Source organism: Lepisosteus oculatus, chromosome 11 (assembly GCF_040954835.1).
Source record: "Lepisosteus oculatus isolate fLepOcu1 chromosome 11, fLepOcu1.hap2, whole genome shotgun sequence".
Lineage (NCBI taxonomy): Eukaryota > Metazoa > Chordata > Actinopteri > Semionotiformes > Lepisosteidae > Lepisosteus > Lepisosteus oculatus.
In genome coordinates, this window is record NC_090706.1 from 38,797,197 (window position 1) to 38,810,368 (window position 13,172).

A 13,172-nucleotide genomic window follows, 5' to 3' on the forward strand; every position below is an offset into this window, starting at 1 on the left:
GTGCAGTACAAAGGTTCATTTTATTATGATACATGTGTAATATGAAATTTATTAAAGGATAAATATGTACAATAAAAATTGCATTAACATTATGGTAACCAGGAAATGCATGCCTGTCACACAATGTTCAGAGGCTACATATCGATGTGCAAGTACTCTAGTAAGATTGATGGGTCAACACTTTTAAACCCAGCTTTTCTGCTTCAAAGCCTTCTGGGTTCCACAGGTGGCAAAGACAGATTGTCTACCATGGAAACAAAACAGTTCAAACGAGTTAACAACAAGCGGACAAAAAAAGATCACACCTTAATAATAAAAACAACTTCGACAATCAGGAACTGAGGTGCTTATATTCCTCAGGGGATTCAGCCTTCTTCCATGTCTATTAATACCCAGTAGTCCGAGGTCTGTGCTCCTGCACTGCTGCGATACCAAGCACTGCAATAGTGGTGGCTGATGAAAAAGCATGTAAGGACACCACATGGGGGAAAGCATCTTGCAGACAACTTTCAAATACCAGCACACAGAAGAGGTCTGGAACCACAACAAAAACTCACTGTGGTAGAGTTATCATTAAAACAAATCTCCAAGAGAAAATGTGACAACGTACAATATATTTGCATATGCTTATTGCTCTATTTCAAATGAAATGGAAATAGGATTGAAAAAGTTACCCTTTAAAAAAAAAAACAAATACCCATATTGTTATATAAAATCTGGAGCAGGTGACATCTACAAGAAACACCAGGAGCTGCAGGAATACAGGATGGAAATGAGAAAAGCACAGGTGACTATGGAGGCACGTTGCTACGAACATACTGCGTTTAAAAAATACTCAACGTAAAAATATGAAAGCAATAAAAATGAAAGATAAATTAAAAGCACCCTGATGTACTAGGGTCCGAGCTGCGGCCGTGTTCACAACAGCGGCTCACAGCGCACGTTCAAGTTTCTAGGAAGGGAGTCACAAGCCCGTGCCCCCCCGCGATGGGGAGCCCAGGCCCAGAAACCGGAGGATTGAGGAAAGCAAAACCTCAACAGTGGTTTTCGTGCCCTGTCAGCTACAGAATGGTACATTCTTAACTGCCCTCCCACTGGAGAGTCGACGGTGAAAAGACGTATTCGAGAGGATATTTCTTTAGATTTGAAAAATGGCTTCGTTACGTACCCCAGCCCTCTGGTCATATGACTGTTCCCAAGAACCCCAAAGTACATTTCAATACAGGCTGACCGTCAGAAAAGTTTAACTGTTGAATCAAAGCTTCACAAACGTGGAAAATTTAAACTTGGTTTAGCATCGTTATTCTTATATACCATGGTCATTTATTTACAGCCTTATTGTGATTACAAAAATAAAATGTACATTCAGTATTTTAAATATTTAAATAAAAGAAAATCTAAATTATTGTAAGAATATGTACTGGATATTGTAAAACCTGTGCAATAATACAGCATATTTTGTTAAATATGCTACGTCCAAAATTATTCAAATACTTTTATGTCAAAAAGTCATTTTTCCGGTAATGTAGTCTCACAAATACTCTATGTTCATAAAAAGCCTTACCTTGATTGTCACTGGGTATTCAAGGACACAGAATATTGAAACAAAAAGACTGCTTCAGTCAGAAAAAAACAACCAGAACTGTTACCTGTGGTGTTCTTCATCTAGAAATTCACGGATAATGGGCTAGATTTTGCCACACAAGGAGGAGGACACAAGAATGTTTTGCATTAATGTGTAGTCTGTGGGGTTAACATCCAAGGGCAACAACTGGGATATTCAGAAAACTCTGGTACAGCTGATTAATTGTGGCCGACCTCATTATTCTGGAGTCCCTAGCAGTTCCAGGACAAAAAAAAAACATTAATTTGTCAAATAACAACCACATTACGAAGTGGGATGAAGCATAAATTGAGTTTTTAGACTCTCTCATCAACAGGACACCTACACAAAGGGCACAGGTGTGATTGCAAGTTCAACATGAGGAAGCCCACGCTGAAAAAGAACACCCCCTGTCCCGTTAAGTTTGGAGGCGGGACTGTTTGCGTTGTCTGATCCTGGGTCCCTTACAGAAATAGACGGATGACCAAGCATATCAGGAAAACGTGGTTCCAGCAAGGAACAGCCACAGCACACAGCCTCCAAATCCACCGCGGGATGGTTCAGGAAGTGTGTTCCTGCTGGGCCATCAGAACCCCCAGCCCCCTGTCCACAACAACATGTGAACTAAAGGACCTGAAGGGGCTGCAGACGTCCTGCACGGAGGACAGGTCAGGGATTCCTGCTGAGAAGAGCCTGCACACACTGACAGGGTCTCCCCTGTTAGCACAGAGGAAGGCAGATCAATGGAGCACAAATAATTCCAAAACACAGCACTTTCAGAGAAACATGCCATTATGCTAAACACATCTGTCCTTACGGTGTTCAGACTTAAAAATTTTCAGTTTTTCCATTTTAATACAAAAATACTGGATGTACACCTTCAGTGTTTGGTAAAACCTTCAGGTACGTCGTAATGACAATACAAATGAGAGGGAAGTCAGCCATGTATCGAAGTATACCTTCTGTTTGCCCAATTGTGAACTCTGGTTAACATGCTCACTGTGGAAACTATTTTGCTTTTAAGAGTGAAAACATGGAAGTGTTATAATTCTGTATTTACATCCACTTCTACAGAGGAGAGGTATAGATTAGCTACTCATGGAACAATTATTGGATATAAAAACTGTCCTTTTATTTACAGTGGCTACCAGAAATCAGTGACGTCTGTGCCATTTAAAGTCAGTCCTCTCCTGCAGTTTAAATAATTGTAGTGACGTAGCGAGAGATCCCATCAAAGACTAACCGTGATTTCTTTAACAGACAAAAAAAAAGGTTACAGTACCAGACGGCAGACAGATGTTGAATGGTAATGATCCTTTTTTTTTTAATATTTACTTGATGAGGTACAGTATTTAATCTGCCTAATGGTAGACTCCCAGCATAAACACAGAGTCCCTGTAAACTAACTATAGTGTGTGAAGGGAGGGTATGACATTCCCCGAGGCTTCGTCTCTGACCACCACTCAAGACAACCGTTTCCCTGCCTGTGAAGTTGGGTCCCGAGTGCAGCTCGAGGGAGTTCCAATCTTGTCTTCCTCCAGCGTGACATCAAAAGTAGATCTGCTTGGCATCTGAAGGGTTCTGCTCCATTGGGCAATATGGACATTTCAATCTGTGGAGAGAACAGAAGGTTAGCAAATTCAAGGGTAAGGATAATGTTAACACAATGGGGGGCTCTCAATGACACTATCAATTCATAACACTCACTGCGCTTTCCTAAAGCATTTTTTTAACAGTGACCACCCGATTTTGCCAATACAAATGCAGCTTATTTTACTAGACGTGAGCTCCTGCCATAAACAGAATTATAAAAGCTTTAAATCTAAAACTAAATTCATCTCTGAGCCCCAGAAGAAATTGGGACTTGGACTCAACCATCCACGTTTTTGTTTCAGGCAAGAATCTTTTCTCTTTCCCCAGAATTCAAACCTGGCACCAAGAAGCGAGTGCGGTGAACTGGGGTGAGCCGGGGTCTTGATTGAATCCAGGCATCAGTGTGAGAAAGGGAAAGGACGGGGCTGGCCAACTCAATACTCATGCGATAGTTACTATCGCCCCTCGTGGCGGAAGGCGACGGAGCTCGAAAGCACACTGACTTTCCGGCGTTGGTGAGCTTGTTGAGCGCGTCCCGGGAGATGACGTGTCCACACATGAGCTTCATGGGAGGGTTGCTCTCGGACGTTTGCTGCCTCAGAATGGGGCAGGCGAAGACCGAGTGGTACCAGCACTTCTTCCCCAGATCGATCTCGATCTACGAGACAGAGCAGACGGACCTTCAGGTGAGAGTGACAAAATGCTTTCACTTCGGAGCGCAAAAATGTGAATTTCCCAGAAACAATAGAACAAAAAGAATTTGGGGACTGAACATATGCAAGACATTTGGGGATCTAGGATGTAAGAAAAATGATGGCTTTTATTTACATGCTAGCTATAATACCTCCTAGTACTACTCCATTGTGGCCCTTGTTGGGCGTTTTGAGGCAACAGCAGAGTAATTAGGATATTTTTTAAAGGTTTTTTAAAATGCTGTATTTTAAGTACACATGCCTTCACTGTCGCTGTAGAGGGCATGTCTAAACCACAGACATGCCTGCTCACTGGTAGTTCCTTGCTTAAAACCAGCAGCGCACTAGGTCTGGGAGCTCATAATGGTCAGCACACCTGTCAGCTTAATTACTGCATACTGCCAGAGTGAGCTTGACTACCCAGCCCACAGCAGAGAGACTGATGACAGTGTGGCCGTGGCACCAGAATCACAAGCAGGTCAAGGCAGCAGCAGGCTGCGACCTGGAATATGAATGTCCGGAAACAATGCTGGAGATAAAACTCCAGGAGACAGATTACGTGGACATGAGGACAAGGACTCCACACACCCCTCTTCACCCAGGAACTAACAAACGAATGGATTAACAAACATGGCGCTAGCTTACAAACTGGCGATACAGACTGTGGAACTTTGTGCCCATAAAAGAAAAATATTTATCTTTGTCTTGTATTTTGACGTTTTGGGAAAGCAAAACCCTGTCCCGCAAACAAAAAGCAGAACAGGGAACACAAAGAACACTTTTTGTTTCATAAACGAGTGCCCCAGCTCAGGCGTGCCCCTTTTTTAATGACAATGTAGTGTCGTTTTTGAGAGCAGTACCACTGTATAACAGAATAGGGTCAGCAACACTAAATGATAATCAAACAGTGGCGAGACACTGGTTAACAGTTACGCCAACGGAAGTGGAAGGGAAACAAAGAAGCAACAGGGTGGCCAGAAAGACTAGAGGAAAACCAAGGGCGCCATGTGCCATCAGGGCAGCAGGGGGATTCTTAAGCCCTGAACCAGGCCGCTACTGTCTATAATTACAAAATTATTACAAAATGACTAAGAGGACATCGTTCCATACGGAAACTGCCTCGACACACACGGGAAAGCTAAAAAGGGTTAAAGAAACATCGCTTCTTCTCTTTCCTGGTGGACCGGATCGCAGGCCGGAGCCTGTGGGGGTACCGAGGAGACCGTCCGCATTACCGGCAGCTCGTCCTTGTGGGTCCACACGCCGCTGCACTGCCTCTGCTCGATCACTTGCTTGATGTTCATCAGGACAGGCAAAGCCATGCACCCTGAAGCAAAGCTTGAGGTAGAGAGGAGAACGGGGGGGGAATGATTTAGTCTCCAATACAAGGCTGTCAAACCCGGCCCTGAAGAGGCACAAACCAGCCGACTGCACAGGCCCAACTTAACTCGTCCATCTCCAGACATTTGAAATAATCTCTTTTTATCCATTAAAGATTAGTGGGGAATTGGTCCGGTTAAGCAGATCAGAGAAAACCTAGACACCCTGTAGCTCTCAGGGACCACACCAGGCCATTCACTGCTAAACCAAATTCATTTGCTAAACCAAATCTGTTAAAACTTACTCTCGAAGACTCGTGTGTCCCAGTTCTTTACAAACGGCTGACCTGCAGGACGCCTGCTGGACTGCGGCTATCCAGGGCTGGGGCTGCTCCATAAGCTCACAGGTTCAGCACCTACCTGACGCTAAGAGGGGACTCTACAGAGAGCCCCAGAAGAGCGCAGGCATCTCTGGTGAAAATGTTGCAGATCTCTGCCCACTGGTTGGTCTCCAGGAGGCTGCGGTATGGGGAATTCTCAATTCCATGCCGCAGGTACACCAGGCTGCCCATCAGAATCTGGATGTCTGCAAAGGGGCAGAGAACGCTTTTGATTCTCATGTTTACCTTAAGTCATCCTACAGGTCTTAGTGTGCAAGACAAGTTATTGTTACGGTGCGGTGACGTCTGCTATGCTACTTTATTTAATGTACGTGTAATCAGAGATATAATCAAAATTATTAAAAACGTACGACTGCTGTACATACAAAATGATATATACTATATTTATACAGTATAGTACTGATGAGTGTACATAAACAGTGTGTATTGATTGGCGATACCGGGCTCTCTTCATGGCCCGAGGCTACTGTGCAATCCTGTGGAAACGGTTATTTAATAATGCCGCGCCACAGTCCGGAAAACGGCAGGAGAGGCCGAGAAGCGCAGGAAGGCTCCGACCCCGAACCCACTCACCCCTCTGGTGCTGAGCGGCGAAGGGCTGGAAGTGGCGGGCGTACTGCAGCGCCTGCAGCTGGTTCCCCATGCCGCCGGTCAGCAGGCTGATGAAGTACAGGCGGTGCAGCTTGAACTCCAAGGTGCTGTTCAAGTCCAGCAGGCGCTGCCGGTTGGCCACAGCCCACCTGGAGACAGAGGAACCTGCCCGTCACTCACGGCTCCTCACTCGGCATTTCTTTTGCTTTTAAATTCCGACAGACCAGAGCAGGGACGTACGGTACAGAGCTTCAGTTCACTGCACCTCGGCTCTTGAGCGCCGGGCTTTATTTGTGTAAATCAGGGGGGTCCGGTCCTGGTCAGTTCATGTATTGGCATTTGTTTTTTCTTTTCGGAATCCTAAGCACCCCATCTAGCCTTTGACTGTCTTTACAGCTTTACAGAGACACTGGCTGCCCAGGACCATAACTGGACACCACTGGCTTAACTGAACCAATCAATCCCTCTCTCCAAAAGTAGTGAGCCATGGGAGAACCTACTGTACTGTGGCCCTCCTTGACTCAGGACAATCCACAGGCCCCACAGGCTTTGCCTGGTATCCACTCCCCTCCACGTGACCTTTTTTTTAACTCGAACACAGCCCCGATGAGATAATTAAAAAAAAACAGTCATCAGCTTTGAGACTTACTCTAGTGCTGGCCTGAGGTCCTGCATTCTCAACGCCTCTAGTATCCGGTTTAATTCCAGAAAGGGCTGCTTCAGGCTCGTATCAATCACCACACCAGACTCCTGCAGATGAGAAAAGCGAACGACGGAGGTCTTTCAAAAGCCATCCTGGGAAGAAAGCATCATGCGACAAGCAACCAAAAAAAAAAAAACACTGAAGCTGAAGTGAGAGTTTTTTAAATTCTAGCGAAGATCCCTTTATAAACCGGGACCAGAATTCTCTCGCGTCTCGCGCTCAGGCTGGGATGTACCTGACAGAGGTCTTCCGCGACGCTCAGCATGCCCTGTCGATAGAGGTGCTCCACTATGGACTCACTCATGTGCTTCTGCCTCTCTGGAGAGTCCCACACCGTCTCGGCCACCACCGCACTCACCTCTGCGTCAAAGTTCTACAGGAAGAGCCCAAGCAAAACATGAACAGAGCCCAGCAGAAGCACAACTGGCGGAGTCCTCCGTTAATTGTGCCGGAATCTGGAAAGAAAACTAAACTTTCTTCACACTTCATGAGAGAGGAGGCCGCCCTGAACTTCAGAAACTTGTGCTTGGCAGAGGAGGGCTTGTAAAATCGAGGTGGGTCTAATAAGGAAGGCAGAAAAAGAACATTACCTTCTAATTTTAATATAAATTCTAGGATCCGTTATTTAATACGAAACATTAGAGCCACACAGACAGGTCTGAACTAGGCATCGATGATCGCTATGCAAAATGAACTAGAAAAACTGCCTCAAGCCAGAACTATAGGACAATAAGTGGCTAGAACTTCATCTTACTTCGTTAACATTTGTAGTATGAAGAAAAAAAGATGGTAATCACTACGTTTAGGAACTTATGAATGGACACAAGGGTAAGAATGAGTTTTCCCTGGGCAGCATTTACTGCTTGCTAAAAGGATCCACATTCTTCCCCCCTCATCTCTCCCGTCTTCAAAAACATTTTTTCAGACAGATTCGGGATGAACACGTCGCACAAGACGCAACGTCAAGCAAAGTCAATGACAACGGCAGCATAAAAGCATGAAGGGGCTAATCATTCATGATGTCGTGTTGAGCTTCCCGCGACGTTGTGACGCTTGCGTTAAGGAAGACGACGAGGAAAGAGTCCGACTAAGGGAAGACCACTTTGGGTCTGCCTCCGAAGAGAGTCTTTGCTAACACATGGGTGACGGACAGGAAAGAAGTAGATCTGAGGGCTCTATCATTTATGGAACCGTAATGATGCGAAAGCAGTTTCCCTACAGTCAGGGCGATGTAATTTCCCAGCAGCCACCTCCCTGGACAAAACCTGAGCGCGAGGATCGGACTGACGCAGCTGCCCCCTCGGCCAGCGAGACTTACTCGGTCGATGGCTTTCCCCACTTTGGAGACGCTGCCATGGATGTCCTTGTGCCGGGAAGCCAGCATCTGTACTGTGTCTTTAATGTTCTTGCAGCACTGGGCCATGGACTGCGAGAGCACGGACAGGTCCGCGTCCTGCACACCTGCAGAGAAGGGCTGCCATTACTCTCCTGCCCATCACTGGGCAAGTCAGCGCACTTACAGGACATCCAACGCACATACACGGGGAAAAAAAAGAATAGGAAAAACGCAGGATTTTTTTTTTTCATGCGGGTGCTTTAGTCTTTCTTTTAAATTCAAGTGGGAGTCAAGTCAGGTTTTCATGTTCTCCGAAACAAAAAGTTATTTTCTGAATGTGACGAGAAGCAAACACCTCCCAATGTCAAATCAGACAAAATATATGATGATCACTTCTGACTTACATAAGTGACAGGACTTTAAAAACGTCGATCACACTACATTTCATTTGGAATGGGCATATAGTAGACGAAAAACAGAAAGGTCAGTTTCCTTATTTGCCATACTCACACACTTCTATCAGGCATGCAAACCAAGCCTAATTATTGACAAACAGATTCAACAACTAAAGCAATCATTCTTGCAATGCTCTAGTGTCATTGTTTCTGTTCTGTTCCTACAAAAGATAATTCTGGGCAAACGAATTAAGTTTTTCAGATCCACAATCGAATTAACTTCACTTTTTACAAATCAAAGACTTAACGTTCCAAGCTAAAATAAGTTAATTAACAGCACTTTTAAAGCCCATAAAGGCCATTATCAGTGATGCAGTTGTCAGGCCAGTTCTCCTATGTACATGATCACCACTTGCGTTAAAGCAGAGCAAATCGGAGGACCCATCTGCAAGCGTCTGCAAGTTTTTTGGGTCTCTTTGAAGCAGCAGCACTCTGAGGGCTGTGAGCGAAGCTTAACGTGGTCCAATAAAGTCAGCAAGTAGTTGCTTTAGGAGTTGGAAAGAGAATCTGCAGACCTGCCTATCCTGTTGAGGATCATTTGCATGTGCAGACGCTTTAGTGAAGCTGCTGGCTGTCCTTACGAACATGTTCCTCAAGGTCCCAGCCATATTCCCATCGACTGGTTTGGCGTTAAAGGTGGATTGGTCACCGGCTGTTGCTTCAGCACACCGTACACTCTCACTCAGTCTTGTCCCGCTCTTGTGTGCTGCTCTCCCTCCCGCAATTGTACAGCAGGACATGCCTTATTTAATTAAAAAAAATAAAAATAAGTGAACAAAAGTGAGGGCCCGCAGCCGGGAGCTCCCGTGCCTTACCGTAGGCGATGAGCTGCCCCCGCAGCTCGGACACGTAGCGCAGCAGCTCGTCCAGGCTCTCCTCGGACAGGTGGCCGTACATGAGGAAGCGGGTCAGCACCTTCTCCAGCTCGCGCTCCACGCACGCGCACTGCTCCATCGCCGCCGGACCCCCCGCCCGGAGCAGGCAGAGCAGGAACAGGGGCTACAGGCCGTCGTGTCTGCTTCGAGATAGAGATTGGAGCTGCTGTTGTTGTTGTTGTTGTTTTTGCAAGCGTGCATTTGACTCTTATTGCGCTTTGAAATGCACTCATCAGTGCCGATTCTTTCCAACCCCGACATATACAAATAGCGCCGTAGTTCCCCTTTGACAGTTAACAGATGAGTACTGCTCTGTAGCAGACTGTCAAGAGGTGCGCTATAGCAAAAATGATTGATTGATTGATTGATTGATTGATTCCCCATGAAAGTGCTCATCAACTGTCTTCAGAAATGGTTCAGTGGCGAGCCATAAGATCTGCCGGACTGGGGCTCTCCGGAGAGGAGCCATAAGATCTGCCGGACTGGGGCTCTCCGGAGAGGAGCCATAAGATCTGCCTTAAAGCGGCATCAAGTCTGTGCGGCGTCAGCGGTGTTTACAAACGTGCACCGGGGGCAACTTCTCTCTGGCTGGTGTGCAGGGGAGTCCTGTCGCGGTGCGTGTTGCTGGGCAGAACACCAGAGACAGGAGAGGAGGGGGTGTGTTGAGTGAACAACTTCACAGCGGGGCCAACGACGCGCCAGTAAAACAAACAAATAAATACATCCTGAAAACACAGGAACATCCAGCGCCTAGTTTGCGACGCTCCGGCCTGTGATCTCATTTGAAATGACCTACATTTGACGCTGGTTCGTGCCTTGCAATCTCCCACGAATGACACCCACTTGCTCGGGAAGGGCTCCCGCATGCCGGCACGGCAGCGACGCGTCTCCCGACGCGAAACAGCAAAACGCAAAACAAAACCTCCCCTTTTTAAAGCTCAAATCCTTACCGTTCTGCGCTTTCGGAAGGGAATATCTGTCTTTCAGAGGGGAAGGAGACAACAGCTGCTGCTGTTGACGACCAAGGAGACCGAGGAGGTTTGCGGATTATGGTTTTTTTTACAGACCGAGGAACACAAAGTACCACAACTCTGCCGCTCCGGTCCTCTCCAAGGAGTCGGCAACCACCACGATCGCAACGGATTCACGCCGCGGAGCCAAACCTACCGATGCCTCATCTCCACAACGACTCCTTTGTCTGGCCGCCGCTGTTCACCCAAGCGATGGGAGATCTGCAAGCCCAGTTCTGCGGGTACAGAAAGGGCGATCCGACACGATAGGCGGTGCGCAGGGACACAGCAGCGCCTCTCAGCTGGGATTTGAACCCACGACCGCCCGTACCGTGGGAGCCCGGTACCCGTCCAGCCCCAGTTTCTCAGCGGAGACCCCCGGCTAGCTTAACGGGAGGATACAGCGGTCTCCACAACAAACAGTTATTTGACAAGAGCCTGATCGCACATCCCACCGACCGAAATCGGGGGGGGGCACTTCACTGGGACCCCTACATCTCAGCCCGGGGTGGCCAAGCGCCAACTGCTCTAGAGGTTATCGATTATTTTGGGCGTCGCTGCATAACTGCTGTTGAGGGCTCGATCGGCGGTGAACGACACGACACGACCCGACTGCGCCGTCCGGTTGAGGATTAGCGAGATCCTAGCGCAGTGAAACAGCTGAACTGTGCTGGGGCGGGGGGGTTGAGAGAGAGAGAGATCATGCCTGCGTCTGCAAGCCGGGGTCTCAGCATTGCAATACGCGAGGACAACGGGTGGGGGTTCAAAGGACTGTAGCCGGAGGCCAGATCTCCCTGCCTCCATCAGAGCACCACCCTGTTTTAACAGGACACCGTCTTCAAGCCCCGGTCAGAAACCAGGAGCGGTTTCTGACACACCGGCAAGCCCGATGAGGAAGGGGGTTACAACAAGAACCACAGTTTCTATTGCTCTTGTGTGGGTAGCGTGTGGGGGGTACCCACTGGACCCCCCCACTCCCACTCCCACTCCCACTCCCACCCCGTTTCATTCCAGGTCGCGTTTCCGGCCCGAGGAAGACGAGCGGGACTCAAAAGACACAAGAAAAAAAGTCAACAACGCGTTTCAGACCCCCCTCTTCCTCTCTCTCTCTCTCGCACGTACACACACACACAAACACAAACACGCGTTTTGTTTTGTAATCCCGGGTCGACGGGAGACGAAAACAGACACACAAAAAAATAAACTACCGATAGGAGGAGGACCGACCCCTCAGCCCAGCTCACCGGGGCCTGACAGCGGCCGGATTGGCGCACCCAGGCACCCCCGACACCGGGGCAGGCACGAAAGCAGACAGGAAACCTGCTCACCTGCGGCCCAGAGCGCCGGACACCCCGACTTCCCCCGCCGGCTGCCCCTTTAACAGCACTTCCTGTGTAAACAGACTGCAGACCGGGCACTGGACGCTGCCATTTTTAGTCCCAAGCCAGCGGTCGTTTCACAGCCTCCACGTCTGGGCTCCGCGTCTCACCCGAGGAGTTAAGGTTTTTTCTTCTTCTTTCTTTTCGCTGCTACCGCTGTCCTGAGAAATACCCGTTTTTTTTAAAGATATTTTCTTTCTTTCTGACGCTTCACAACCTACAACAACACCGCCACCGCCGCCGCCTCCTCCTCCTCCTCTGTACGTCAGGCTGTGGTTCAAGACTCGGCGGCCGATACCAACTGCGAGGGACCAACCCCGCATCGGGACAAAAAAAAAAACAAAAGCGGGGAAAAAAAAAAACCCGTGATGGAAAAACCAGCTTATTTCAGTTATACACCAGTCGCAGTAATCTCGACGGTGTGCGACTTGTGTCGTTTGGTTAAGAGATCAAACAAAGCCATTTTACCAAGCAGAGAAGCTCCCCCCCGCCTCTCCAGCTGGGGGGAAAGTGGTTTTGGCCTCAGTTTGACAGAAGACAAGATGAAGGAAATCCGGCGGCGCGACGCTTTGCTAATACTGCACATAAATAAAACTGTGCGTTTTACCGGGCTCATAACCGGAACCAGAAGGAGCGATTTCACTTCGGAACCAAGTAGACTTGCTTTTTTAAAATAAGTATTTATTGGATAGATGCTTTGCTTGCAAATTGGGCATGTAGTTGTAGGCGGACATGCAGTCAATTGTTAATAAGCTGTAGCTTGTGCGATTCGTTATTCATTTTTAGTCTTTGACAAAAAAGGTAGCATCGACGACCGTGTATAGTACACTCTGTTATCGTTTTTTTTTTGTTCAGAGCTCCCTCCCATGGGTGAATGCTGAATTACAACCCTTTCGTACTGTCCGCGAGAAAATCCCTGAGTAATAACCGTGCAATTTGTAAAAAAACACTTTGAATAATTAAAAAAGCTTCTTTCATGTTGGACAGAAACACAGATTAAGAGCTACGGCGTCCCGTCCACCCTGACGTCTGTGAAAGCAGCCCCATGTATGATCTCATTTGATAAATGAATAAAAGGCATTTCCATAAATTACGATTGTCATACGTAAAGCTTTTGCAAGTTCAGTAAATATTAAAACATAAGGTTATTTCTCACCGGTCTGCTTTAGGATAATCTAAGTATAAAATTTCATCCGAGGACAGTGATGTGAAAAG

At 47.4% G+C, this 13,172-nt stretch overlaps 1 protein-coding gene across 4 annotated transcripts; it reads right to left on the bottom strand.

Moving 5' to 3' along the window:
• Position 1: 1 nt before the first annotated feature.
• Positions 2 to 12,677, bottom strand: LOC102689391 (E3 ubiquitin-protein transferase RMND5B). 4 transcript variants are annotated; one of them, XM_006631937.3, is made up of 10 exons: positions 11,907 to 12,677; positions 9,509 to 9,708; positions 8,221 to 8,363; positions 7,138 to 7,275; positions 6,849 to 6,949; positions 6,182 to 6,348; positions 5,628 to 5,793; positions 5,124 to 5,226; positions 3,700 to 3,854; positions 2 to 3,215 (listed from the first exon to the last, which is right to left on the bottom strand). In XM_006631937.3, the coding sequence occupies exons 2-10, from the start codon at positions 9,645 to 9,647 to the stop codon at positions 3,152 to 3,154; spliced, it is 1,176 nt and encodes a 391-aa protein (XP_006632000.1). In that variant the 5' UTR covers positions 9,648 to 9,708; positions 11,907 to 12,677; the 3' UTR covers positions 2 to 3,151. The 4 variants fall into 4 exon arrangements, with proteins under 4 accessions (XP_006632000.1, XP_015205272.1, XP_069052305.1 ...); XM_015349786.2 differs by having other exon boundaries at positions 9,509 to 9,711; XM_069196204.1 differs by lacking the exon at positions 11,907 to 12,677 and adding an exon at positions 11,787 to 11,809.
• Positions 12,678 to 13,172: the final 495 nt, after the last annotated feature.

What these genes read in the sequence shown, in the direction of transcription:
- LOC102689391 (XM_006631937.3), bottom strand. Translation starts at nt 9,647, where the DNA reads ATGGAGCAGTGCGCGTGCGTGGAGCGCGAGCTGGAGAAGGTGCTGACC. An exon ending in TGGGGAAAGCCATCGACCGA is followed by an intron (nt 7,276 to 8,220) that starts GTAAGTCTCGCT and finishes CTCTTCCTGTAG; the next exon opens with AACTTTGACGCAGAGGTGAG. An exon ending in TCGCGGAAGACCTCTGTCAG is followed by an intron (nt 6,950 to 7,137) that starts GTACATCCCAGC and finishes TCTCATCTGCAG; the next exon opens with GAGTCTGGTGTGGTGATTGA.